This window comes from Palaemon carinicauda, chromosome 44 (genome assembly GCF_036898095.1).
Source record: "Palaemon carinicauda isolate YSFRI2023 chromosome 44, ASM3689809v2, whole genome shotgun sequence".
Classification (NCBI taxonomy): domain Eukaryota; kingdom Metazoa; phylum Arthropoda; class Malacostraca; order Decapoda; family Palaemonidae; genus Palaemon; species Palaemon carinicauda.
The window spans coordinates 1,693,476-1,719,072 of NC_090768.1; the positions used below are offsets into that span (position 1 = coordinate 1,693,476).

The 25,597-nt window shown below is 41.6% G+C and overlaps 1 protein-coding gene across 4 annotated transcripts in view; it reads right to left on the bottom strand.

The window, feature by feature from the left end:
- Nucleotides 1–25,597, bottom strand: part of LRP1 (LDL receptor protein 1) — a 1,015,507-nt gene that overhangs the window by 72,155 nt on the left and 917,755 nt on the right. For all 4 annotated transcript variants that reach the window (XM_068367027.1, XM_068367026.1, XM_068367028.1 and 1 more), the window contains 2 exons: nt 22,215–22,326; nt 20,432–20,614 (listed from right to left, as the gene is read on the bottom strand). In XM_068367027.1, the coding sequence (XP_068223128.1) occupies nt 20,432–20,614; nt 22,215–22,326 (295 nt within the window). The remainder of the gene's footprint in view (nt 1–20,431; nt 20,615–22,214; nt 22,327–25,597) is intronic.

The window sequence follows — 25,597 nt, forward strand, 5'->3', positions numbered from 1 at the left end:
ACACGGCAGCTTGACTCCACCTTCCCACTGCTGATGCGGTAGCTCACGCATGTTAACGGAGGGAGCCGCACGTCGGCTAACGTTAACATGCGTCTGGCAGGGTCGATGCGCATCGGAGGTGGAGCTCTCCGCAGCCAGAGTGTGGGAGCAGGCAGCCTCAGCGTGAGCTGGGTGCACAACAGTGGCAGGTTGTAGGCTAACGAGAGCAGTGTCAACCTTCTCCGCACGAAACTCCTGCATAACCGCAGCTAACTGAGTCTGCATAGACTGCAGTAAAGACCACTTAGGGTCTACAAAAAACGGCAACAGACGGAGTTACTGTCCGTCGTGACTGAGGGTCTAAAACAGCTGGTGCGGCAACAGACGGAGTTACTGCCTGTTGCGGTACCACCTTGCCTCTCTTGGGAGGTGTGCAGCCGTCGGATGACTGCAGCGAGTCCGAACTGACCCAGTGGCTACACCTAGGCCGTTGGACTTGCGCGGAAGGGACCGACTTGCACTTAAAAGCTGCAAGATTTGGTCCATGGTTTCTTACGAGAAACCTCTTCCGCAGACGAGGAATAAATGGGCTCTCTCGTCTTTGTGTGGGTGGGGCGATCACGTCGGCAAACGTGTGTAGATACGCCCGAAACCACGGAGGGAAAAACGTCTGTTCGTCGATCAAGGCCTGTGGAACCCATAAGTCGTTCGACATTACTTCTCCCCTGGGCTTGGGAGCTTGTAAGAGGTCCCGGACTAGGTGAACAACTGGCACGAACAGACGAACCCTCGGACGCAACACTGTAACACTTTGCGCATATCACTTTATCACTTTTGATTTTCTGTTTGCACTTATTTCACTGAAATCGAAACTTTAACTGATTTCTACCTGAAACACGCAATCCTATCCTTCATTAAAAGGTAGTAATTGCGAAAACAGTTTTACAATGCAACAGAAAAACATAAATAAAGATAAAGAATTCAGTGGCTGGAAAAGAGACTAAACACTAGATCAAAAAAACTACGTTTACAATCTCTCACCGCATAAAGCCTGGGAACAAGAATAAAACCCTAGAAACGTTTTACCTTCTTCCCCTACAGCGACTAGGGAGAAGAGTAAAAAACGAGAACAACGTTACCCGCTTGAACGAAACGTTTATTCTCCTCTCTCTCCCTCCGTCTCTATCTCTCTCTCTCTTCTCTCTTGAATTAGCACCTGAGAGAAAAGCCCAATTATATATCGTTAAAACATGTTATTTGCTAAAGGAAAAAACTGAAAGGTTTCCCAAATAAAAAGTTCCTTTATTCAGAATTTAAACTCTTTAAACTAAGAAAGAATGAACGAAACGCTAGAATCGGTTTACTCTTACTGCAAAGTGAAACCGTGAAACACTCTCTCTCTATCGTAACGATAGAGCGCAAGTTGAACGTTCTGAACGTCAACAACTGCGGAGACTAAAAACTAAACGTTAGTTCATCTTTGAAAACAGTACGAGACTATCAAAGAAATTCTTCCATAAAACATTAAAATTAAAAAAGTATTAAATTCTTTAAAGGTTAAATACGATAAAACGGCCTCAATGTTAATTAACTTCGGTTCCAAGTTAGGACCGCCTACTATTAGGAAAGGTCGCATATAAACAAACATAAAACTTTATTTTATAAGTTTATAATAATTGGAAAGTTAACCGAAGAGGCCTAAAAAGGCGGAGAGATATAAATAAATGGATCTATAACGTGTTAAGCAAAATTACAAAAAACCTAAACACACTTCCGTCTAAGGGAAGGGTCGGCCATTTAAAAGTGAAAGAGAGTCCATACTCTCTTCGTCACCATAATTAAATCTATCTAAAACGAATTCAAGTTTTGAAATGAAGATAAAACCCCTGCATAGCGAAAGCTCAAAACTGGAATAGTGTACTTCACCAAATCGTTGTGAAAACAAATCCAGTTAGGGACGGCGTATTTAGTAGGTCCTGCCATTGGCACGACAGAGGAAAAATTGGTTCTTTGTTGACATCGAGTACTTGAGTACCTACTTGACAGATGGCGCTTTTGATGTACACCCCCACCTGTATAGCGATCGCTGGCGTATTCCGCCCGTAGGTTTTTTCTGTCGAGCAGCAGGGATGCAGCTATATGATCATCGGGTAAGTTTAATATTGAAAATTACTGTATCTGTGGATTTTCATAGGTGCCTCAACCTTGGGACAATTTTTCTATGGTCATTAACCTTGGGACAATCTTTCTATGGTCATCCGGACCATTGAGACATGATGTTACCATTATACGTCATTACCACTAATCATGGACAATGTTAGGGCTTCCTGCCCCCTACAGGGAAGAGTCATACTAGACAGTAGAAAAGGGGTCTCAAGGTTTGCATATATTGTAGGAACAAACGTAAGTATCAACTAGATATACAAAAGTCTCACAGTTTGTATATGTTGTCGGAACAATAAGTATCAACTATATTCATTGTTTGTAAGTATACAATAATATGAGGTTTACTTAGGTAAATAAGCAAGAGAACTCTGGCTGCTTTTATTGTGCTAATTGTGGGGCGAAATAAGACGCAATTACACTTTAATAGACATTTATTTACGATAAATTAATAAAAATAGAATAATAAGTGTAATATATATTACGGGAATTATACATACAACTTTAAACAGAAAAATTTTCTACCTGAAGGGGAAGAAATGATTTGTGCCACTATGAAATTTGAAAATTTGATAAAATTTTCCAATTTAATTTTCTGTAAACGTTGTATATTATCAACACTGTACAAGTACACACGGCACAAGTGTTATCTGTTTAATTCTACACCTGAGATTTTGAAGTCTTTAGTGTCACCATGGTGACACCCACTTAAAAGGTATTGCACTGGAAGGTGTCAACACCTTTTCACCCTACTTGATAGTCCCAATCAATTCACTGTTCATCGCAGTACTAGACGAAAGGTTTTAATACACTACCTGCCGCCACCACATAACGCTTCATTTCATGCACTTGCTTCGCATAATGTTTGTAGAACACTCTCGATGACTTCCATCCAGTATATGAGCTTAGACGTCAAAATCCATAAACTGAAAAAAGTTCAGTGATGAAGCAATTTTCCTTGGATCATGACCTGCAGGTGTACTGTGAGGATCCGCTCTGCGAATGAAGTAGGTGAGCTTCGCCCTCAGTTGTTTTAGGGATAAGTTTGATCCTGAAGTTTCTCCTTTAAAGAGCTGTCCTCCCCTGAAGTCTGAAGTCCTTCGAAGATAGACCTTTAGACACTCTACTGGACACAGAGACATCTTCTTTCAGAGGGCAGATTCTCCAGGGACCCCATCTCTTAGTGGGTAGCTCGTTTTTGGCGAGAAAGGATGGATCAGGAAAAAGATTGTTCTCCCACTTCTGTGAACTGAATATGGCCCTCGTTTCTGGATAGGGCCACTATTTCACTAACTCTAGCCCCTGAGGCTATAGCGAACAGGAAAATAGGTTTTTGGGTTAGATCCTTAAGAGAACAATCTTCATTGTTCACGGTTGAAGCATAATGTAGGACCTTGTCCAAGGACCATGAAATGGGCTTTGGAGGAACTGCAGGCCTAAGTCTAGCACATGCCTTTGGGATCTTGTTAAAGATTTCGTTCATCAGGTCCACTTGGAAGGCGTATAGAAGAGGTCTAGTCAGGGCCGACTTACACGTAGTTATCGTGTTGGCTGCCAGACCTTGTTCATGAAGGTGGATAAAGGACAGACAAAAGTCTATTGAGATTTCTTTCGGTCCTTTTGGTTTAACGAAAGCAACCCACTTTTTCCAAGACGATTCATATTGTCTTCTAGTTGACTTGGACTTGTATTCTTCTAAGAAGTCTATACTGCCTTTTGAGATCTCAAATCTTTTCTTAACCGCTAAGGCGAGAAAATATTGAGATGAAGGTTTTGGGTTCTCTGTGATGAAGCGAAGACACTTGACTTCTGAACCTGTTGAGATAGTGCTGGGTTCGGTAGAGGGACCAGCCTCGTCTTCAGTTTCATTAGGAGGGAACCAGTTGCTCTTGGGCCACTTAGGAGCCACTAGACCTGCCGTTCCTCGGAAGGATCTCAGCCTGTTGAGGACCTTCATCAGGAGATTGGTCGGAGGGAATAGGTAAATCCGGTTCCATTTGTTCCAATCGAGGGACATGGCATCCGTCACCTCCGCTAGAGGGTCCTCGTATGGGGCTACATATCGAGGTAGTTTCTTGTTGTCGCTCGTCGTGAAGAGGTCGATATGCAGTTCCGGGACTTGTTGTAAGATGAAGGAGAATGAGTCTGCGTTTAGGGACCATTCTTACTCTATCGGCTTGAGCCTGGATAGAGCATCCGCCGTCACATTGCGGAACCCTTGAAGGTGAACTGCTGATAAGTGCCATCTCTTCTTTTCTGCCAGATGAAAGATGGCCAATAGCACATGGTTGATATGGGGCGATCTCGAGCCTTGTCGGTTCAGACATCTCATTATCACTTTGCTGTCCAAGATCAGCCTGATGTGGGCTGATCTGCGAGGGGAGAGTTTTTTCAATGTCAAAAGGACTGCCATGGACTCCAAAATGTTGATGTGAAAGGTCTTGAACAGAGAAGACCAAGTCCCTTGGACTTTCCTTTGATAGAAGTGACCTCCCCATCCTTCCGTCGAGGCATCTGTGTGGATGGTTACCGATGGTGGAGGTGGTTGTAAGGGTACAGTCCTCTTTAGGTTCTTGGCCTTCGACCATGGCTTGAGAAGTGATCGTAGTAAGGTCGGTATCGGTCTTTTTAGATCTCTTCGAACGTTTGATGCGTATCTTCTCCAGACTCCTGACGCATCTTTCAGCTGTGCTCTTAGCACTGGGTCTGTTACTGCTGCAAACTGGAGAGAGCCCAGTACTCTTTCCTGTTGGATTTCAGTAGTCCCCGCAATCTCTCTCCTCTTCCCTGGGGGAATGGAGAAGCGGTGTGACTTCAAGTTCCAATGGATTCCCATCCATTGAAACTCCTGAGCTGGAGAGATTTGAGACCTCTTGAAGTTGATCTGGAATCTCAGATGTTCCAGGAACTGGATCACTTTCTTGGATGCTTGCAGACAAGCTGTCCGGGATGCTGCCCACACCAGCCAGTCATCCAGGTATGCTGCTACCTGAACACCTTCTAGGCGTAGTTGTTGAATGACTGCATCTGCAAGTTTCGTGTAGATCCTTGGGGCTATGTTTAGTCCGAAGGGCATGGCTCTGAAGACATACTTTTTCTTCTGTAGCTTGAATCCTAGGTAGGAGGAGAGGGGGCGGTTGACTGGGATATGCCAGTAAGCATCTGCCAGGTCTATTGAGACTGTATGCCCCTTTTGGTAACAGGGTCCTTATGTGCTGAAGGGTTAACATCCTGAACTTGCTGTTCTCGATGAACTTGTTGAGTGGCGACAAGTCCAGAATGACTGAGTTTGTCCGAGTCCTTCTTGGGAACCCAAAACAGCCTTCCCTGGAATTTGATGGACTTTTCCCTCCTTATTACCCATTTGCTCAATAGTTCTAGGGTATATTTTTCCAATGAGGGGGTGGAGTGTTGGAAGAATTGAGGAAATGATGGTGGAGGCTTGCTCCAGCTCCATCCAAGTCCATTCTTGATTAGGCTGTGGGCCCAAAGATTGAAGGTCCAACGATCCTGAAATTGTTGGAGCCTCCCTCCTACCTGAAGCATCTCATTGCTTCAATTGTCCAGAGGATTTACCTCCCTGACCGCGTCCTCCCTTACCTCGTGAGGGTTGTCTTGAGGAGCCCCGTCTGGAGCCTCTACCTTTGGGACGAAAGGTAGTGGTTTACCTCTCGAACCCGGGGTTGAATGCTGGTGACTGGGCAACCAGCTGTTGAAGCACCACCTGGAATGAGGTTTGTGGTTGGGAAACCACTTGGGGCACCGCGGTCATGGTGACTGTGGGATGTTGTTGGGCAAGCCGAGAGGGTAGTCTAGGTTTCTTGGTCTTCCTCTTAGGTTGGGGACCCGCATCCGAGGAAGACTTACGCTTAGATGAAATGCCCCACTTCTAGAGAAGGTTCCTATTCTCCGTGGCAGCTCTATCCTTGACCACTTCATTTGGGAAGAGGTTTTTACCCCAGATATTGGAAGCTATCAGCTTCATGGGTTCGTGTTTCACTGTTGCTGCAGCAAACACGATCTCTCTACAAGCTTTCCTAGCCTTCATAAAGGCGTACAGGTCCTTTACTAAGGTGGCCATGTGCATTTTGGCCATGACCATGTTCATGTCTGGGGTGCTCTTTTGGCCTGCACAGATCTCCATGCAGTTCTGTAGGGATAGGGATGCCGCCAGTCTCTCCTTCATCTCTTGCTCCCTACGCAAGAGAAAGTCTGACAGTTTCAGGAGATTCTCGCTGAACTGTCGTCCAGCGATATCTGCATCCAACTTCCCTACTGAGAAGGTTAGGTGGACTTCTTTCCATTCCTTATCCTCCATTGACAAGGCTAACGACAGAGGTCTACACTTCTCCAGTGTAGGACATGGTTTGCCTGCCTCCACTGCCTTGGCAACGGCTTTAAAAGCCTTCGACGTAAAGGGGAAAGCTATTGAAGCAGGAGCAAGAAAGGTAGGATGCTTCTTGCTCAAAGCGGACACTTTCGAGTTTGTGTAGCCCCCCTTCTTCAGGCTACTCGACAAGAGAGCCTGTGCCTTGTCGTGGTCGGATACCATGACCTCCTTAGGTTCTGTCTCTTTCAACGCTGGCTCCTGCTTCAGTCGGATGAAGCAGTCTGGGTAAGAATTAAAGCTTAGTCAGAACTGGATGTCATTTAAGGGAACGGCTCCCATCTTCTCCGATATGTAGAGTTTGCCGTTGGTAATTGGCATAAACTCCGCATACCTCCAGGGATTGGTTTCGGAGCAGGATGGGAGGTCTTGGACTCTGGGTCGCTTGTATGACCCTCGGGAGGCAGTGAGTCGAGCTTCACGGAGCTCTCTCTTAAGTGTCGCTTCCCTAGCTTCGCCTTGCTTGCGAATGCTCTCCATTAGGGCCGTAAGATTTGCCAGTGCCTGGCTCATGTCACCTGATGGAGGGGCAGAAGAGGAAGATGTTGAGGGTAACGGCTCTGGTGCCGGCACAGACGGAAGGGACTCCGACTCGACATCATCATCTTCCGGAAGTAGAGTAGACTCCTCCTCGGGATCATCCTTCAATAGATCCTTTTCAGTGTCCGTGGACACTTCAGACATCCTTTCCTCCTGGTGGATGTCCATGCCTTGCAATGCCTCACTGACATCCGTCTCGATGGCAATCTGGACGCATGGAGGTCCGGGTCGTGCTTGGGGTACGACAGCTTCACTACCCGCTTTCGGGAACAGCAAGCCACGCATTCTTTCGTTAGGCAGGTACAGTCTCGGAGAGTTCTTCTGGAACCCTTGTACCCATTTGCGCAGCTTTTCTCGTGCTCCATCCCTTGACTCCGTTGACTTGGGGTCGTAGAAACCTTCGGTCACCAAGGTCCGGCAAATGTTGCAGTCTTGGGGGTCCAAGTACCGCAGGGTTTCAGTAGTGATGGTGCAGGGGGCATGAGACCTGCACGCTTTGTGACCAGAGAGGTTCCTACTCCTGTGGTTGCAGAAGATCACATCGCGCTTCATTTGGTCCTCCTGTAAAGAAAGGAAAATTAAAGAGTATGCGGTTGTTTATCTCACATGATATACAAATTATGCAAAATATTAATATTAAGATTTTAACCATTATAGCTTAGGATAGTTAAGCTAGAAGGGAAATAGGAAAGACACATACTTATGTCTCCTGTCCAGCCAATTGCTGTGACCTCCCCCAAAATTAAAGTTATAGAGTTTCCATATCAAGGCAAACTCAAAGAGAAGGGCTCTAACCTCTAGGGATAGAATAAGTGTATACTAACACTGATCCTTCTTAAGTTCTCTAATATTGTGGGGTAAGTTGTTAACTGATTAACTATCAGCGTATTAAAGGAAATCTTTTCTTTCAATATAGGATTGGTCTCAACAATAGACTGTGCAAGGATACACAAGGTATGTTAGAAATTAACTACTGTATAATATATACTATAGTTTTCTGTCTGCAGTATATACTATACTGCAAATATACTGGCTACTGTATAATAATGTACTATAGGCAATATGCTAGGCTAGCACCTGGTGGCACAGTCCGGACAGCGATATCGCCGGCTGGGTAGTACCTGGCGGTACCTGACGGCACCGGTCCAGGGGTTAGTACCTGGCGGCACTAGCTAACAGAGAGAGAGAAAGCATGGAGTGAAGGGCTGCCTTATTGTAATGTTATGCTTACAATAAATAAGGGTGTAAGTACTTAACCTTACTGCCTTCCTCCAGAATGAGGGTTCAAATGGAAGGGGAGAATGCATCATTCAAGCTTCCATCCAGCCACAAGGTCCGTTGCCGGTCGCTGCCGGTTTCAGGGATGTGGATGGCAGTCCAAGGGAGGCCTGAAGAACGCTCAACAGTAGAAGGGTCTCCCACCGGCAGCCGTCACAGCCAGCATAACCTTTTCCGGAGCCTTGCATCCATAAGGGAAAGACTGAGTGACCATACAGCTGCTTATGTAGGAGCCCGCCCGGCACCACAATCTACCCGGCAAGCAGTGAGATTGTAGAACAACGGCCACAGGATTGCGATAGCTAAACCATCGCTAAAGGATAGAGAGGGGCAGGGAAATGGGTCCTGTATTAAGTGCAGAAGAAAGCGGCAGGATTGCCACCACTTCTGCACGAGGCTGAAACTTTGTTTCAGTATCGGCGCCATCCTAGGCGGCAGAAGAATATCTATTCTTCAGCCTAAGGTTTGCGGAAAGAGGACTAGTCATCTAGACCGCAGGGGAGAAGGTGGCGGCATCATACTACCACTTCAAGTGCGGCCTAGGGAGGCTTAGCCTCCTATGTTGGCAGCTCTAAGCCGGCAAGGGAGTGACTACTCGCCCTACTGCTCGGCCGCCGGCAGAAAGACTGAATACTCTGAGGTTCTGTCGAGGACCCAAGCCGGGATACTCGCTGGCAAGGGTGTGAGACAGAAAACACTAGCCTAGTCAAGCCGGAGTGAACTACTCTATGGCAAGACCAAGATAGGGTTGTCGCCTATGGCGGCACTCAAAGGGAAGGAGGGATTACGCTTAAATCTCCACAGGAATCAAGTATCAAGTTATATAACTAATTCTAGGAGATATACTATCTCCCGTTGAATTGATAAAATGATACACGAGGGTAAACGGGGATAATGTATGAAAATATATTAAAGCGCATAGGCTAGGTAGCCTACTAGGCGCGGGGCGAGATCTCGGTTACCTAAATCGCCGAAACTCTAATGTATACGATTGACATAATTAAGAGGAAATTTGTATGCATAAATATATCTTTACTAGTATAATTGTGCCTAAATAGCTTTCATAATTTATTAATTCTATTACAACCGGGAATGTCGTTCTGTTACTAAATAAAGCATGCATAACAAACGACAGCGCCCATGGCGCCTCCGGTGACCAGCCAAGCTCCATAACACAATAAATTACACTAATTTCACTGTGAAGCTGGAGCTAAAAATTATACACTATAAAGAATAAATACTCAACTTTCCAGAGGCAGAAGAAGCTGGAGATTGTATTAAAATTCCTCTCAATAACGATCAAAAACGTTAGATAAACAGGGAAAACCACCATGCGAAATCACTACAGAAATAGGAATGAGCGCCATCTTGGATACTCGTAATGGTACGGGAGGAAGGGTAACCTTGATGACGGCTCCCCTTCTGTTTCGCCACTCTTCCCCCTCGAAACAAAAACGCTATTCGGGGTGAAGACTGCCATGTGTCGTATCAAGATATAAGTCCCCTGATATTATGCTATATCCTTAAGAGAAATTTTAAGGATATTCATGCCAGGAGTTAGAATTCTGGAGACCTAAAGGTCAATTCTCTGGGAATATCACTGTAGCCAAATATTCCTTAAAAAGCTACCAATAGGAACCTTCCATCAGGACAACATGGCTTGAGCCCAAAAATACATTGTTGAGCCAACTCTCTTTTCTAGAAGTAATGTGTATCTTGAATGCAAATGAAAATCTAAGGTCATTGAAATTAACTGTTTGCATCAGATATGTACCATATAAAGACCTGAAAGAGTAGAAAATGTGACATGTAAAGGAATTGGTAAAATAATAGAAAAGAGTATTTTGAGGTAGTTAGGTCATATGGAAGGAATAGAAAATGACAGATTAGCAAAAATTCTAACACTGAAGTGTTAAAAGGGAATGAAAGGAATACACAGAAAAGGATGGATTAATGGTGTATAGTAGTATTAGAAAGGAAGGGCTTCAATAAATAAGTGTTATTGGATGAAAAACAAAGGTAAATAGCAATGTGTATTGGAGGTTAAACTTGCTGATGATGAGCTTTCTGAATAAATTATAAAATATAATTTTATTTTTATGAAAATCCCCTGATGTTCATATTACTTCTCATCAAAGCAGTGTCAATGTAAACTCAAAAATAAAAATATCCTATCCCCCCTTACAACACGCCTCCCCCACCGGGAACCACTACACCATCTGGTGGTTGACAACAACTAACTAGTCGATGACACGCCATGTTACCTCATGCTTTTTAGTTATTTCATCCTGTGATAAAAATCAAATTTCATTAATTCCTTTTGAACTAAGAAGTAATTCAATTTTTTTCTGTCTTTGTGTAATGTAAACATATACCAGTTGGCAGCTACCATGTTGTATTTATGTGTATAGAGCAATGTTGTTTACTCACATTTGCTCTTCTTTGAAGGCATGTCAGCTGTTGGTGACTATTTTGATTATTTATTAGAGTGCAAAGTAATTTAAAATTTAGTATCACCTTCACCTTTGTTTGGGTTTAATTCAGGGTAATCTGGAGAGGACTAAGAATACTAGGTTGACTTTGTAAGTTTTGCATAACAGTTCTATTTTGGTCTTGTGTTAACTTTATAATGGATGAAATTGTAGGGGATCATGTCCAATCTTTTTTCTATACTTTTATATTGGCATGAATTTTTAATTAAGATTATTTTCTATATAACTTCAGGAAGATAAAGGTAAATGTTTTGAATGGCAGTGAGTCAGGCTCATCTGGAATGCTGCCTTGTGTATTTTTCATGGGAGCTAAATGCATTAACGTAAGTCTTCTGAAAGTGTTTCTTACCTAGAAAGACTTAAAGTATACATAAATTTATTGTGGTAGAGTATCCTTATAAATCAATTGAGGAAAGTTCTTACTTATTTTTATCTGTCTCTAAATTTTTGCAGTTTCACAAATGGTGGGAGGCTGTTATGCTTCCGCTTTAGAAGGCTTTATGCTGTAATGCCAACGGGTACAGTAGAACGTACAGTATACTGTAGGTCTATGATGATCTTTCTCAACTTTTAATAGGACATTTTTTTTCTTTTTATTTGCCTTGGTAAAGGAGGACTCTTAAATGCCTCTGGGCTCCAACCATCACTTGCTCAGTAATAAGAATCAGTTTTGATAAATTGTTGAAATTTATGTTTACTGTATATTAGAAGAAATTATTTCTGTATGCTACAGAGGTTTAGACTACCAAAAAAGCTAGTTTTATCAAGCACTGTATCTTTTAATCAGAAGGGATACTGTTCTACCTGTTTCCTTATTTCCTTTCCTGGGGTATTTACCCTGTTGTAGCCCATGGCCTTTTAGTATCCTGCTTTTCCCACTAGGTTGTAGTTTAGTAAGTCATAGTAATAATGATACTAATTATGGTATTCTAGACAAAGATATTTTATATAATGTTGAGGTAGTGAGTCTTTGCTGGGAGACAGTAATTCTGGTCTCACCTGCCTGGTTGCTAAACCTAACCTGACTTCTAAGCCAGGCTTAGTAGTTGTGTTCAATTCAGTAAAGATTATGAATGTTCATTACTCCTTACAGATTTGAGATCCTCTTGCAGTGCCTTGAATTCTTTATTTACTTTAGGTCTTTCAGCTGCTAAATCCTTGCATTCCTGCATCCCTAGTCATTATTTTAGACAACTATATCATGAGGCAGAATGAGTTGTAGTCTAGATCCTGATATCCCCAATTTGCCAAAGTGAGAGCTTTTACACAACCTTGTTCTGTATTTCAAAGGTGTATAGTATAGCATTGCACATCATACCATGTAGGTAAATAAAATTATATTGAATTGAAATTGAGAATAGATTGAAAGGACCAAACTTAAACAAAATTTTGCTTTCAGTTGAAGGTAAAATCCAAGAGGATTAGAATGTTTGATAATAGATTTTTAAGTTTTACTGTAAGTTGTATATGTCAAGTGAATGATGACAAAATAAACACTCCAGCCTATGATTTTTCCATAGCCTAAAAGTTTAATTTTTGTTAGCCATGAACTTTTGTGGAAGTTCAGAAAGCCAATAAATTCTTGATTCAGGGTAATACTTTACGCATAACCTGCCTTGTTTCAAACCCTAGCCTAACTCCTCTTACATATTTGAACTGCTAAAATATTTGATTTTACAGAATAAACTGAGGCTAGTGCCACTGTATTGTCCAAAAACACTGCCACTATCTTCCTTACCATTAGTGATTCGTGATCTTGAAGAGTTTTGAATATTGCTTAACTCTAGGCAATTAATGTGTAGTTATTTCTCCTGTAGGGTCCATTTCCCTGAGAGATATAAATGATCCTAAGTTCCTACCTTGTGTAAGAATTTACTTTTAAAAGATGGATAAAGGGTATAGAGATGGAATCTTAGGATTGGTCACCTTTTAAACTAATCTTGAGTGGTTGATAAATAAATTAATCTAGATTGTTACTTTGAATCTCTTTCCTTCACTATTCCACCTCCAATGGAGTGTGGGAATCAGCAATATGAACATCAAGAGCATTTCATAACGTTAATTTTCTTTTTATTTTTATACTCGCCTGATGTTCATATACTGTACATGCCCCATTTCTTCCAACTGACCAGTGATGTCAGGAAGCTAATGATTGACTTTGCAACTTTGAAAACTGAAAAGCTGGAAGTAATATGTTGGGTCATTGACTAGTTAGTTTCCCTCAACCACTAGATAACATGATGATGCCTAGAAGTATTTTGAGGGGGAGAGGACAGGATATTTTTATTTAAGAGTTGATGTCGACACAGTTTCGAGTAAAAATATGAACACCAAATAGGTAAAAAGAAATAAAATTATCATTTAAATTTTCTTCTACCAAGAGAGCTTAAAGTGTTTTTCTCTGGAACCACGCTGGTTGGGGGAAATGCTGCTTAATGATGAAGGCTATGTAATAGTCTATTGCACAAATTGAGGATTACTATCCATAATTTTAGTTACATTTAATTAATAATTTTCAGTAAAATTTTACCCAATTAACAATCCTACATGTAAATACTTTTGCCTTCTTCAATATTCTAACTCCATTTATTTTATGTATCCTTTCGGAGGTTCTCAAAAATGTTATTTTCATTAGTAAAATAAATTTTTGAATATACTTACCCGATAATCATGTAGCTGTCAACTCTGTTGCCCGACAGAATTCTATGGAGGGATACGCCAGCTATCACAATACTAGAAGGGGGTGTTCTTACCAGCGCCACCTGTGGCCAGGTACTCAAGTACTTCTTGTTGACACCTCCTCAATTATTCCTCGGTCCCACTGGTTCTCTATGGGGAGGAAGGGAGGGTCAATTAAATCATGATTATCGGGTAAGTATATTCAAAAATTTATTTTACTAATGAAAATAACATTTTTCAATATTAAACTTACCCGATAATCATGTAGCTGATTCACACCCAGGGGGGTGGGTGAAAACCAGTGTACAAGATTAAAGGATAGCTAAGTATCCCATATTTCATATAACAGTTATCTCAAATAACAATGAAATAATAAGTACCTGGTAAGGAAGTCGAATTGAACCGTTACTCTGTCTCTTTTTTAAGTTCGTCTTCCTTACTGAGCGCAGCGTTCCTCTTGGAGGCTGAATCAACCCAAAGGTGCTAAAGTATACAGGGCTGCAACCCATACTAAAGGACCTCATCACAACCTTTAACCTCGGCGCTTCTCAAGAAAGAATTGACCACCCGCCAAATCAACAAGGATGTGGAAGGCTTCTTAGCCGACCGAACAACCCATAAAAAGTATTCAAGAGAAAGGTTAAAAAGTTATGGAATTATGGGAATGTAGTGGCTGAGCCCTCGCCTACTACTGCATTCGTTGCTACGAATGGACCCAGGGTGTAGCAGTACTCGTAAAGAGACTGGACATCTTTGAGATAGAATGATGCGAACACTGACTTGCTTCTCCAATAGGTTGCATCCATAACACTCTGCAGAGAACGGTTCTGTTTGAAGGCCACTGAAGTAGCCACAGCTCTCACTTCATGTGTCCTTACCTTCAGCAAAGCAAGGTCTTCTTCCTTCAGATGAGAATTTGCTTCTCTAATCAGAAGCCTGATGTAGTAAGAAACTGAGTTCTTAGACATTGGTAGAGAAGGCTTCTTGATAGCACACCATAAGGCTTCTGATTGTCCTCGTAATGGTTTTGACCTTCTTAAATAGTACTTAAGAGCTCTAACAGGGCAAAGTACTCTCTCTAGTTCGTTCCCCACCATGTTGGACAGGCTTGGGATCTCGAACGACTTAGGGCAAGGACGGGAAGGAAGCTCGTTTTAGCCAAAAAAACCGAGCCGCAAGGAACATGTAGCCGTTTCAGATGTGAAACCTATGTTCCTGCTGAAGGCGTGGATCTCACTTACTCTTTTACCTGTTGCTAAGCACACGAGGAAAAGAGTTTCTAATGTGAGGTCCTTAAAAGAGGCTGATTGGAACGGTTCAAATCCTGATGACATTAGGAACCTTAGGACCACGTCTAGATTCCAGCCTGGAGTGGACAACCGACGTTCCTTTGAGGTCTCAAAAGACCTAAGGAGGTCCTGTAGATCTTTGTTGGAGGAAAGATCCAAGCCTCTGTGGCGGAAAACCGCTGCCAACATACTTCTGTAACCCTTGATCGTAGGAGCTGATAGGGATTTTACGTTCCTTAGATGTAACAGGAAGTCAGCAATCTGGGTTACAGTGGTACTGGTTGAGGAAAACTGCATTGGCCTTGCACCAGCTTCGGAAGACTTCCCATTAAGACTGATAGACTCTGAGAGTGGATGTCGTCCTTGCTCTGGCAATCGTTCTGGCTGCCTCCTTCGAAAAGCCTCTAGTTCTTGAGAGACTTTCGATAGTCTGAAGGCAGTCAGACGAAGAGCGTGGAGGTTTGGGTGTACCTTCTTTACGTGAGGTTGACGCAGAAGGTCCACTCTAGGAGGAAGAGTCCTGGGAACGTCGACCAGCCATTGCAGTACCTCGGTGAACCCTTCTCTCGCGGGTCAGAGGGGAGCAACCAACGTCAACCGTGTCCCTTTGTGAGAGGCGAACTTCTGAAGTACCCTGTTGACAATCTTGAACGGCGGGAATGCATACAGGTTGAGATGGGACCAATCCAGCAGAAAGGCATCCACGCGAACTGCTGCTGGGTCTGGAATCGGAGAACAATACAAGAGGAGCTTCTTGGTCATCGAGGTAGCGAATAGAACTATGGTTGGCAGACCCCACAGGGCCCAAAGTCTGCTGCAAACATTCTTGTGAAGGGTCCACTCTGTGGGGAAGACCTGACCCTTACGGCTGAGGCGATCTGCCATGACATTCATATCGCCCTGAATGAGCCTCGTTACCAGCGTGAGCTTTCGATCTTTGACCAAATGAGGAGGTCCCTTGCGATCTTGAACAACTTCCTCGAATGAGTCCCTCTCTGCTTGGAGATGTAAGCCAAGGCTGTGGTGTAGTCGGAGTTCACCTCCACCACCTTGTTAAGCTGGAGGGACTTGAAGTTTATCAAGGCCAGATGAACTGCCAACAACTCCTTGCAATAGATGTGAAGTGTCCTTTGCTCCTGATTCCATGTTCCCGAGCATTCCTGTCCGTCCAGTGTCGCACCCCAGCCCGTGTCCGATGCGTCCGAGAAGAGACGGTGGTCGGGGGTCTGAACAGCCAAAGGTAGACCTTCCTTGAGAAGAATGCTGTTCTTCCACCACGTTAGAGTAGACCTCATCTCTTCGGAAACAGGAACTGAGCCCGTCTCTAGCGTCATGTCCTTTATCCAGTGAGCAGCTAGATGATACTGAAGGGGGCGGAGGTGGAGTCTCCCTAACTCGATGAACAGGGCCAGCGATGAAAGTGTCCCTGTTAGACTCATCCCCTGCCTGACTAAGCATCGGTTCCTTCTCAGCATGCTCTGGATGCATTCTAGGGCTTGGAAGATCCTTGGGGCCGACGGACAAGTCCGAAAAGCTCGACTCTGAAGATCCATACCCAAGGAAACAATGGTCTGGGATGGAACGAGCTGAGACTCCTCAAATTGACCAGGAGGCCCAGTTCCTTGGTCAGATCCATAGTCCATTTGAAAATCTCCAGACAGCGACGACTTGTGGGAGCTCTTAAAAGCCAGTCGTCTGACGGAGCCGGACACAAGATCATGATACTGCTGCACAGTCTGTAAACTGACAATCATGGGCAAGCGAGGAAGTACAGTGACAACCCGAATCTGTCTAGACTATCTGGGTCGTACAGACAACTCCTAAACGGGTTGCTGAGGTTGCCGCACTGCGTCACAACAAGTCCCTTCTGTTGGTTGTTGAACGTCTTCCCCGTGACACATTGACTTCGTAAACAAAAATCCTCTAACAAGGACTAAGCTTGGACTGCATGTCATGCAACACAGCTCAAGGTCTATGGGAGCAGGTGTGGTAACAGACGGGATTAGCGGCTGAAGTGGAACCATTACCTTCCCTGTAAGCATGTTATGCTTAAATAAAAGTCCATAAGAGGTTATGCAGCTAAAGGCTCCCTCCAAATGACAGAGTCCTCAAGGGAATATCAGAAGGAGGGAGAAAAGAACTTTCTCATCTACAGGGACCTTATCCTAGAAAAGCTAAGTTCTCTGAGTGAGGGTTCACTGGTGCAAAAGCAGCAGACTAGAAGGCAACGTTATGAAACTGCTTGACAGTCTAGTGAGTTGGCAACAACCCAAGATATGTTGAGAAGCATGCGGTAAGGTATGCAGAGCATGATGAATGCAGAGTATGCTGTATGCAGAGCATGCTGTATGTAGAGCATGTGTTGTATGCAGAGCATGCTGAATGCAGAGCATGCTGAATGCTGAGCATGTAGTAAGCAGAGCCTGCTGTAAGCAGAGCCTGCTGTAAGGAAAGCAGAGCGTGTGCATGGCGTTTAACATTCCTCAGAAATTCCATGACCAGTGCTAGAGTGCTTTATGCATGCTTGCATGGGGTTTAAAAAATCAACATAATGTTTACCTTACATTCATAACTCATGATTCATATTTTTGCCATGGTTTGAAAATGGAGGTAAGGTATGCTGAACAGCAGAGTCAGAACGAGCTGGAACAACAACAGTGGAAGGTGCAGAAAGTTCCTGTTCCTGTGGTATGAGTGGAGCGTGAAGAGACCGAGGTTGCGCAGAACAAGGTAAAGTTCCCGCAAGCAGAGGTGTCTGAGGCGCAGGATCAGGGTGCACGGGTTGAGCTCGGTGCAGCAGCTGAGGAGACTGACTCACAGGTGGAAGAGGTTGTACCTCCACCGAGAGTTGCACCACCGGTGGAGCAGCCAGGGGAGGAGGAGGAAGAGTGGGGTAATCCTCCTGATCCCAAACCGAAGGTTGCCTTAAAGAAGGCTGAGGCTGAACAACACTGGGAACAGCGAACACAGAAAGAGGTTCAACATCGTACGCCTGGCAGATGGTGCTGCGACTGGGTGCAGCGAGTGCAGGCGGGTTGAGCACAGGCTGAACGGGTGCAGGGGAGGTGCAACACTCTCAGCCCGACACTCACACAACAGGTCCGAAAGCTGTGCTTGCATGGACTGTAGTAGAGTCCACAACATCGTACGCCTGGCAGAAGGTGCTGCGACTGGGTGCAGCGAGTGCAGGCGGGTTGAGCACAGGCTGAAAGGGTGCAGGTGGAGGTGCAACACTCTCAGCCCGACACTCACGCAACAGGTCCGAAAGTTGTGCTTGCATGGACTGTAGTAGAGTCCACAACATCGTACGCCTGGCAGATGGTGTTGCGACTGGGTGCAGCGAGTGCAGGCGGGTGCAGCACAGGCTGAACGGGTGCAGCCGGTTGGTGCACCACCGGTGCAGGCGGGTGCAGCACAGGCTGAACGGGTGCAGGCGGTTGGTGCACCACCGGTGCAGGAGGAGGAGGAGGTGCAACACTCTCAGCACGACACTCACGAATCAGGTCCGAAAGCTGTGCTTGCATGGACTGTAGTAGAGTCCACAACATCGTACGCCTGGCAGGTGGTACTGCGATCAGGCGGAGCGAGCATAGGGGGGGGGAGTGTAGGCGCACTCTCAGCCCGACAAACTGATGACTGAGGAGAGTCAGAGCTAACCCAATGACTGCATCCGGGTTGTTGAACTTTACTTCGTACGTCTGGCATAGGTCTGGACTTTACGTTTAAGAGGTCTTGAGACCTGAGACCAGCGTAACTCTGCCTTTATTTTCTCCTCTAAATCTCTTCTGCAGACGAGCAAAATAAGGGCTCAATCGTCTGCGGGTGGGAGTGACGGTCTCGGTAAGACACGCCCACAACCACCGAGGATACTTCTGTGCGCCGATCAAGGCCTGCCGAACCCTTTTGCCCTTCGACATTGCTTCTCCCCTGGGCTTGGGAGCTTGCAAGAGGTCCCGGACTGGGAGGACGACTGGCGCGCACAAAAGTACCCTCACGCATAACACTGACATACTTTGCACTAATCACTTATCACTTTGATTTCTGTTTGCACTTATTTCACTGAACTCGAAACTTTAAGTGGTTTGTACCTGAAACACGCAATTCTATCCTTCTCAAAAGTTAGTAATTGCGAAAACAGAATTACAATGTAACAGAAAAATCTAATGAAAGAAAATTCAGTGGCTGGAAAGAGACTAAACACTAGATCACTCTAGAAACGTTTAGTTTCTTCCCCTAAAGAGACTAGGGATAAGAGCAAAACGATAACGACGTTACTCGTACGCCTGGCAGGCTTGAGGGAAACGTTTATCCTCTTTCTCCCTCCGTCTCTATCTCTCTCTCTCTCTCTCTCTTGACTTAGAACCTGAGAGAAGAGCCCAATCATATATATCGTTAAAACATATTATTGTTAAAGGAAAAAACTGAAATATTTCCCAAAAAGAAAAGTTCCTTATTAGGATCAAAACCATTAAGTTAAGAAAGAATGAACAAAACGCTAGACACGGTTACTCTTACTGCAATGTGAAACCGTGAACATTCTTTCTCTATCGTAACGATAGAGTGCAAGTTGAAACGTTCTGAACGTCAACAACTGCCGAGACAAACAAAACGTTAGTTCAACTTTGAAAAAGTACGAGACTATCAAAGAAATTCTTTCAAAGACCTTAAAATAGCATAATATGTTAACAGGTAAAACCGAAATGACGGGCTCACGATAATTAACTTCGGTACCAAGAAAAGACCGCCTACTATTAGGAAGGTCGAATATAAACAAATATAAAAATTAATTTTAATAAGTTTATAATAAAAGGAAGTTAATCGAAGAGGCCTATAAGAGGCGGAGAGATATAAAATAAATCTATAACTTTTGTTAAGCAAAATTAAGAAAGAGAGTCTATACTCTCTTAGACACCAACACTTCCGTCTAAGGGAAGGGTCGGCCATTGAAAGGTGAACGAGAGTTCATACTCTCTTCGTCACCAAAATTAATCAAATTAATTCCAAAAGCTAACTAAGCTAAAATAGAAGTTTCCAGTAAAGCGACAGCCGAAATCAAAGAGAAATACTTCACCAAAGTCGTGAAAATACTCCAAGAACATAAGCGTATCCCAGAACGTCTTGTCAGAAGCACGACAGAGGAATAATTGAGGAGGTGTCAACAAGAAGTACTTGAGTACCTGGCCACAGGTGGCGCTGGTAAGAACACCCCCTTCTAGTATTGTGATAGCTGGCGTATCCCTCCATAGAATTCTGTCGGGCAACAGAGTTGACAGCTACATGATTATCGGGTAAGTTTAATATTGAAAATTATCAATTTATATATTGTACTTTACCTCATATCTCTGGCTGAATATTACTTCTTTCCAAGGTCATTAGTTCAGGACTAACTCATTAATGACTGGACTGATATGAAGGCCCAGAGAGACTAGACATCTGAATAATGCTGTTGTCTGCAGCAATATAGAGTATTTTGGAATGCAGTGGCTTTCTAGGTAAAAATACAATTTAACCTTTCTCTATACTCACTATACTAATGCTTTACAGGTACTAACTGATTAAGATTGCTTGCCAAGCATAGCTGCAGCAACTTTACTTGCTAAATTGTGCCATCTACTCTATCTTACCGAATCGTGAAGGGAGAAGACAGGGTTAGGATCATCCTCCTGGTCATCAGAGGCATGCAGGTACATAGGGTTAGTCATCTCCACAGTTCCTCCATTTTCTTCTAAACGCACATGACTGATACCCTTCCCACGCTGTCGCTGCCAAAGCCAGGCTAAAACCACAGCTAGTACCAGACCCACAATCTGCAAAATATTCAGTCATAAAGATTTAAAAATATTCAACATAAAATATTTGAAATGTACATTTCTAATTACATAGTGCTATTTGATACCATTTTATTTCCCACTTTACTATAATACAAAATAGCTAAGGAATAATATGTTACTTTTTAAATACAAAAAATTTAAGACATCGGCGGGTAAAATTTCCAAACTAGAACACATTATGCAAGCTCATAAAGTACATTTTACTAAAACCATTTTTTTAATAAAACCATTTTAACCTTATTAATCATTGGCATATCTCCATGTTAAGTAGCCTAATTGAGGAATAATTTTATATCAACTAAATCAACTTTTTTCTATCCAAGCCCATCCAAGGAAATTTGAACACGCTCAGCTGATTTCAAGCTATAGCTCTCGAGGACATGCAGACATACAAACAACAAATAGTACTTACTTATGTATGTGTAGATGATGTTATTACAAATATTGCAATTCAAAATAAATGAAATAAAGCCGTACATAAGACACCCAAAAGGGAAATGATGGCTTTGTTTATGTTTCATCGCTAAACACAACAAAGGAACATACGAATGAATTTGCCAATACAATTGATAACTAAATACGTTCATAGTGTTTAGTATTTGTGAAATATTCACTGTAACATATTGGTATTTGTGAAATATTTATAAGATATTTTGAATAAGTTTGGAAATTACATATGGGAGTCCAGCTGAGAAAATGTAAATATTCTTAACTAATTCAAACAACCACTACTGAGGATATGAACACATACAAATAAAAAGTATTCTTATTATAATTTCCAAACTTTTTCAAAACATCTTATAATATATAACACAGTGTTTACACAATATTGGAGAATTTTATATTATGCAGCATGGCCAGGAAGCACACTACTGTATATGGTTGATTTGGAAAATGTATTACAGAAACAAACATACAGAATAATGCAAAAAAAAAAAAAAAAATAGTTACTTAACCAGAGGAACAATGATAACAAATTAATGTACTTTTAGGTTTAGAAACTTACTCCAAGAATCACTAAACATTCATATGACTATCAGAATCCACTAATAATAGAGTATTCTTTAATAATGGACTAGGACACTTAATGAGCATCATACTGAACTATTTCACATAGTTTATGATTTAAGATGTACTTAGTTCAAGTAGTAATACAAAATTTATGTTAATTCCCTAAAATTAAAAAAACACGAAGACTAGTATTATGATTAGAAAAAATAAATATCTTATAATTACTTCTAATGAATAAATTTATTTAATCAAATAAAGTATTTGCTTGCTGCCTTTTTGCCTTAAAACCTATATCAATAATTCATTTAAGGTTTACATCACTTGCTCTTTACACACAGTTCATTCAATAGATATAATCTGCCCATATGCATTTTATTATAGAAACTGCTATGGAACATGTTTTATAGCACAAGTTGCAAGCCTCCTGTATACTGTAGACATTTAACAAAATACTAATACTTGTAACCTATTTTCAAACTGCACACTCATATCAAAAGAATAAGTAACATATAAAATTATTTATCCAAGTAAAAAAAAAAGCTAACCTTGAGTAAGAGATACTCACCACAACAAATATTATAATAATGACTGTTGCTGTGTTTGGTGTAGAGTCTTCTGCTTCTGCAATTGCATTAAGGGAAGTTTCACAGCGTTCTCCAACAAAACCATCAGCACAACTGTGAATACATAAAGACAAGAACCATAAGTTTAGTCGGCTTGACATTAAGAAATGGAATCAGAAACAATTGTAAACTGTAACTTATTTCACATCAAGGATAATAAAAGTTTTAAACAAGAGATAAATCCCAGTTAGGTGATTCATACGGACAAGAATGCTTATCTGGTTTCATATGTGGTCTAGTGATAATGCATATCTGAGAACACTGTTGAAGTAGGCTCAACTACTGCTGGTTCATGGACTTGCTTTGTATTTATTAAAGGATATCCAAAATGAATTACGCTGCCTCAACTTTACCCTACTTCAAGTAACTGACAACTAAAGTTTAAAGATTTAAAGGTCTCATGAATGGCAAAAGCAAGGGACAGTGATATTGCCCTAGCAGGACAATGTCCTAGAGATTAACCATATATACAGTACAGGGTCAGCACTCAAGCCTCCTCTCCATCAAGCTAGGACAAGGGAAGGCTAGGTAATGGATGCTGATGATTCAGTAGGCAGACCTATAGGTTCCCCAAAACCACCAACCCCAAGCTCACAGGGATGGTGAGGTTGCAGACACTAATAGAAACTTACCAAGCTTGAGAGGATATCAAACTGCCCTCCAACAGACCGCCAGGGAGGGACGTTTCTAATAAGCTATTATAACTCTAAATTGCAATTGGTACAGTAACTAGATGAACATGGCTGAGGACTATGAATCGTTAAGTAGGAGACGATGAATGGAGAAGTATTTATTTAAAAGCTCAGGATAGAGACGACTTGTGAAATCTAACCAAGGTCCTTTGCCGTTTGCATACATTTATGAGTAGAGAAATAGGGATTTTGGCTACCATCTAGGTCTTCCGCCTCGCAAATTCTATGTCCAGAAGACTGGCTAAAAGTGCATGAGTAAGATAGTTATGTTTCAGAGAGACACAAATAAATTAAGAGTTCAAGGCTCTGTGAGAGGATCTTGAACCTGTGATAAACCGTGTACTACCAGAATCATCACTGAATGGTATAGGTGACCCACTAGTTACCACTACAGCATTTAGGTTAGGGTTTGAAACTAGGCAGGTTAGACCCTCCATAATACTCTGAATCTAGAACTATTGTAAGTTGATGTCTAAGGTACAGTTCTCAAAAAGAAGTTGAATAGCATTAAATTCCCAATAAAAAAAATCAAACTAATTAGACTGTAGTAGAGACCAAGATTGGAGTGGCAGTACTGTCATCATTTCCTCTATAAATAATTACCCTAGCCTTGAATGTTCAAAGAAAACTTTCCGAAGCACTGGTATTAACGGCAAAGTAAATCATTCCAAGAACATTTCCTATATTCTTACCAGCAGATCAATAATAATATTAAAAATCATTCATTAAAGGATTTTGCTTATTAGTTATAATGATAGACTTAAAAGATGGCATGTATTTGAAATCAAGGTTAGGTAATTGATTAGTCTTATATCTTGAGACTTAGAAACTAAACAAAATTTGAATTTATAATCAAACAGGTTGCATGAATCTTTACATTAAGTAACCAATTTTATTGAAAGGAATAACCATTTAAAAATTCTTATTCACAATGAATGAAATGAAGGAATTGAGGTATATGTTTGTTTAGTTTAGAAATAGTTGTGGGGAATGAAAGTGACTAAGAGTCAGAAATTGAATGTATTCAGGATGAAGTGTATGAGGAGTATGGGTGGTATATCTCAATTAGATAGGGTTAGGAACAAAATAGAAAGAGTGAGAACAGATGTGAGGAATGAATTAGGAGCTAGAGTGGATATGAACAGTTGAGGTGGTTTGGCCATATAGAGAGAATGGAAAATGGTCGTTTGCTGAAGGAAATGAATGCAATAGTTGACTAGAGGAAGGACAAGGTTTGGGTGGATTGGATGGATTGCATCTGCAAATGAAACAGAAAGGTCATCCATGAAGAGTGTGGGGAGAATGTCATCTGGGATCACATAAGAAATCAAAAGCACTTGTATAGGTTGCCCCCCTTAAAAATGCCTTAAAGGGAGTGACAGCTCCATTAAAAAAATTATTTTGGGGTCATTTCAAACTGAATCTACTTTATTGTTTCTCAACTTATTTTCATAATTTAAAGATAACTTTCCTAACAAATATATAAATCAGGGTTTTCTTATAGTCCTTTTTTTTCTAAACTTATTGGCAATAATAGTAAAGATTTTTTCTTCATATGTAAGTTTTTATCTTCATCTAAAAAACAATTTCTGTTTTAGGCCATAAAATTTATCTTTTCATGCTTGAATGGTAAATATTGACTAATAAACAAAAATAATTTTTATTTTTCTCAGAAAATTTCATACTTTGATAAATCAGCTTTTTTTTTTTTTTTTTAGAAATTATCTTCTTTTTCTTCTAGACAAAAAAGATGATGATAATTTCTAAAAAAAGAAAAAAAAAACTTTGACGGCTGATTTATCAAAGTATGAAATTTTCTGAGAAAAATAGAAATTATTTTTGTTTCATTTGCAGATGCAAGAATTGCTCCAGTTGAAAGAAAACTTCAACTAATGATTAATCAAATTATCAGAAGGGCAGATTTGAATGGCTTCAAGTTTTCTATTTAAAACAGTTGTCATTAATTTTTGTTGCATTAATGGAATACATCCAGACCTAGATCTATATATAAAAGAGAAATGTATTATCTGCATTGAAAAAACTCAATTTCTGGGTCTAACCTTTGAAATAAAATGGAATTAGGACTCAGATTTCAAAAAGCTAAAAGTTAAATGTTTAAGAGATTTTAAATAGTTGAAAAGTTTTGTCCCGTAGATCTTGGGGCATAGATCATCAGACTCTTAAAATTATATGAAGAATTTATTTTATCAAACTTTAATGTGGATGTGAATTATATTCTTGGGTCTCCACTATCAAGTAAAAGATTTTAGATTCCATTCACCACGCTGATATCTGCAATTAAATCGCCTCCAAATCTTAGTTCAGTGTTAGTTGATGCAGGTGAGTGGCCTGTGGACTTATGTCGCCAGTCTTCTATGATTAGAGACTAGTGTAGGTTATAGACACTTCCTAATTCACTGTCCTTCCAAACTGCCAATAAAACAAATTTCTTTTCATATTATGAGGCTTACTTCACATCCCCAAAGTTTTGTGGATTTCAAGTGAAACATTTGCTAAAGAGCCTAATCTTTCCAGGAGTGGGATACTACCTTTTAAATTATGTAAGCCTTCCAGAGATGCCTTCTGTAATTATTTTACTGACTGAAGGCAACATGGTAAATGTAGAAATTACA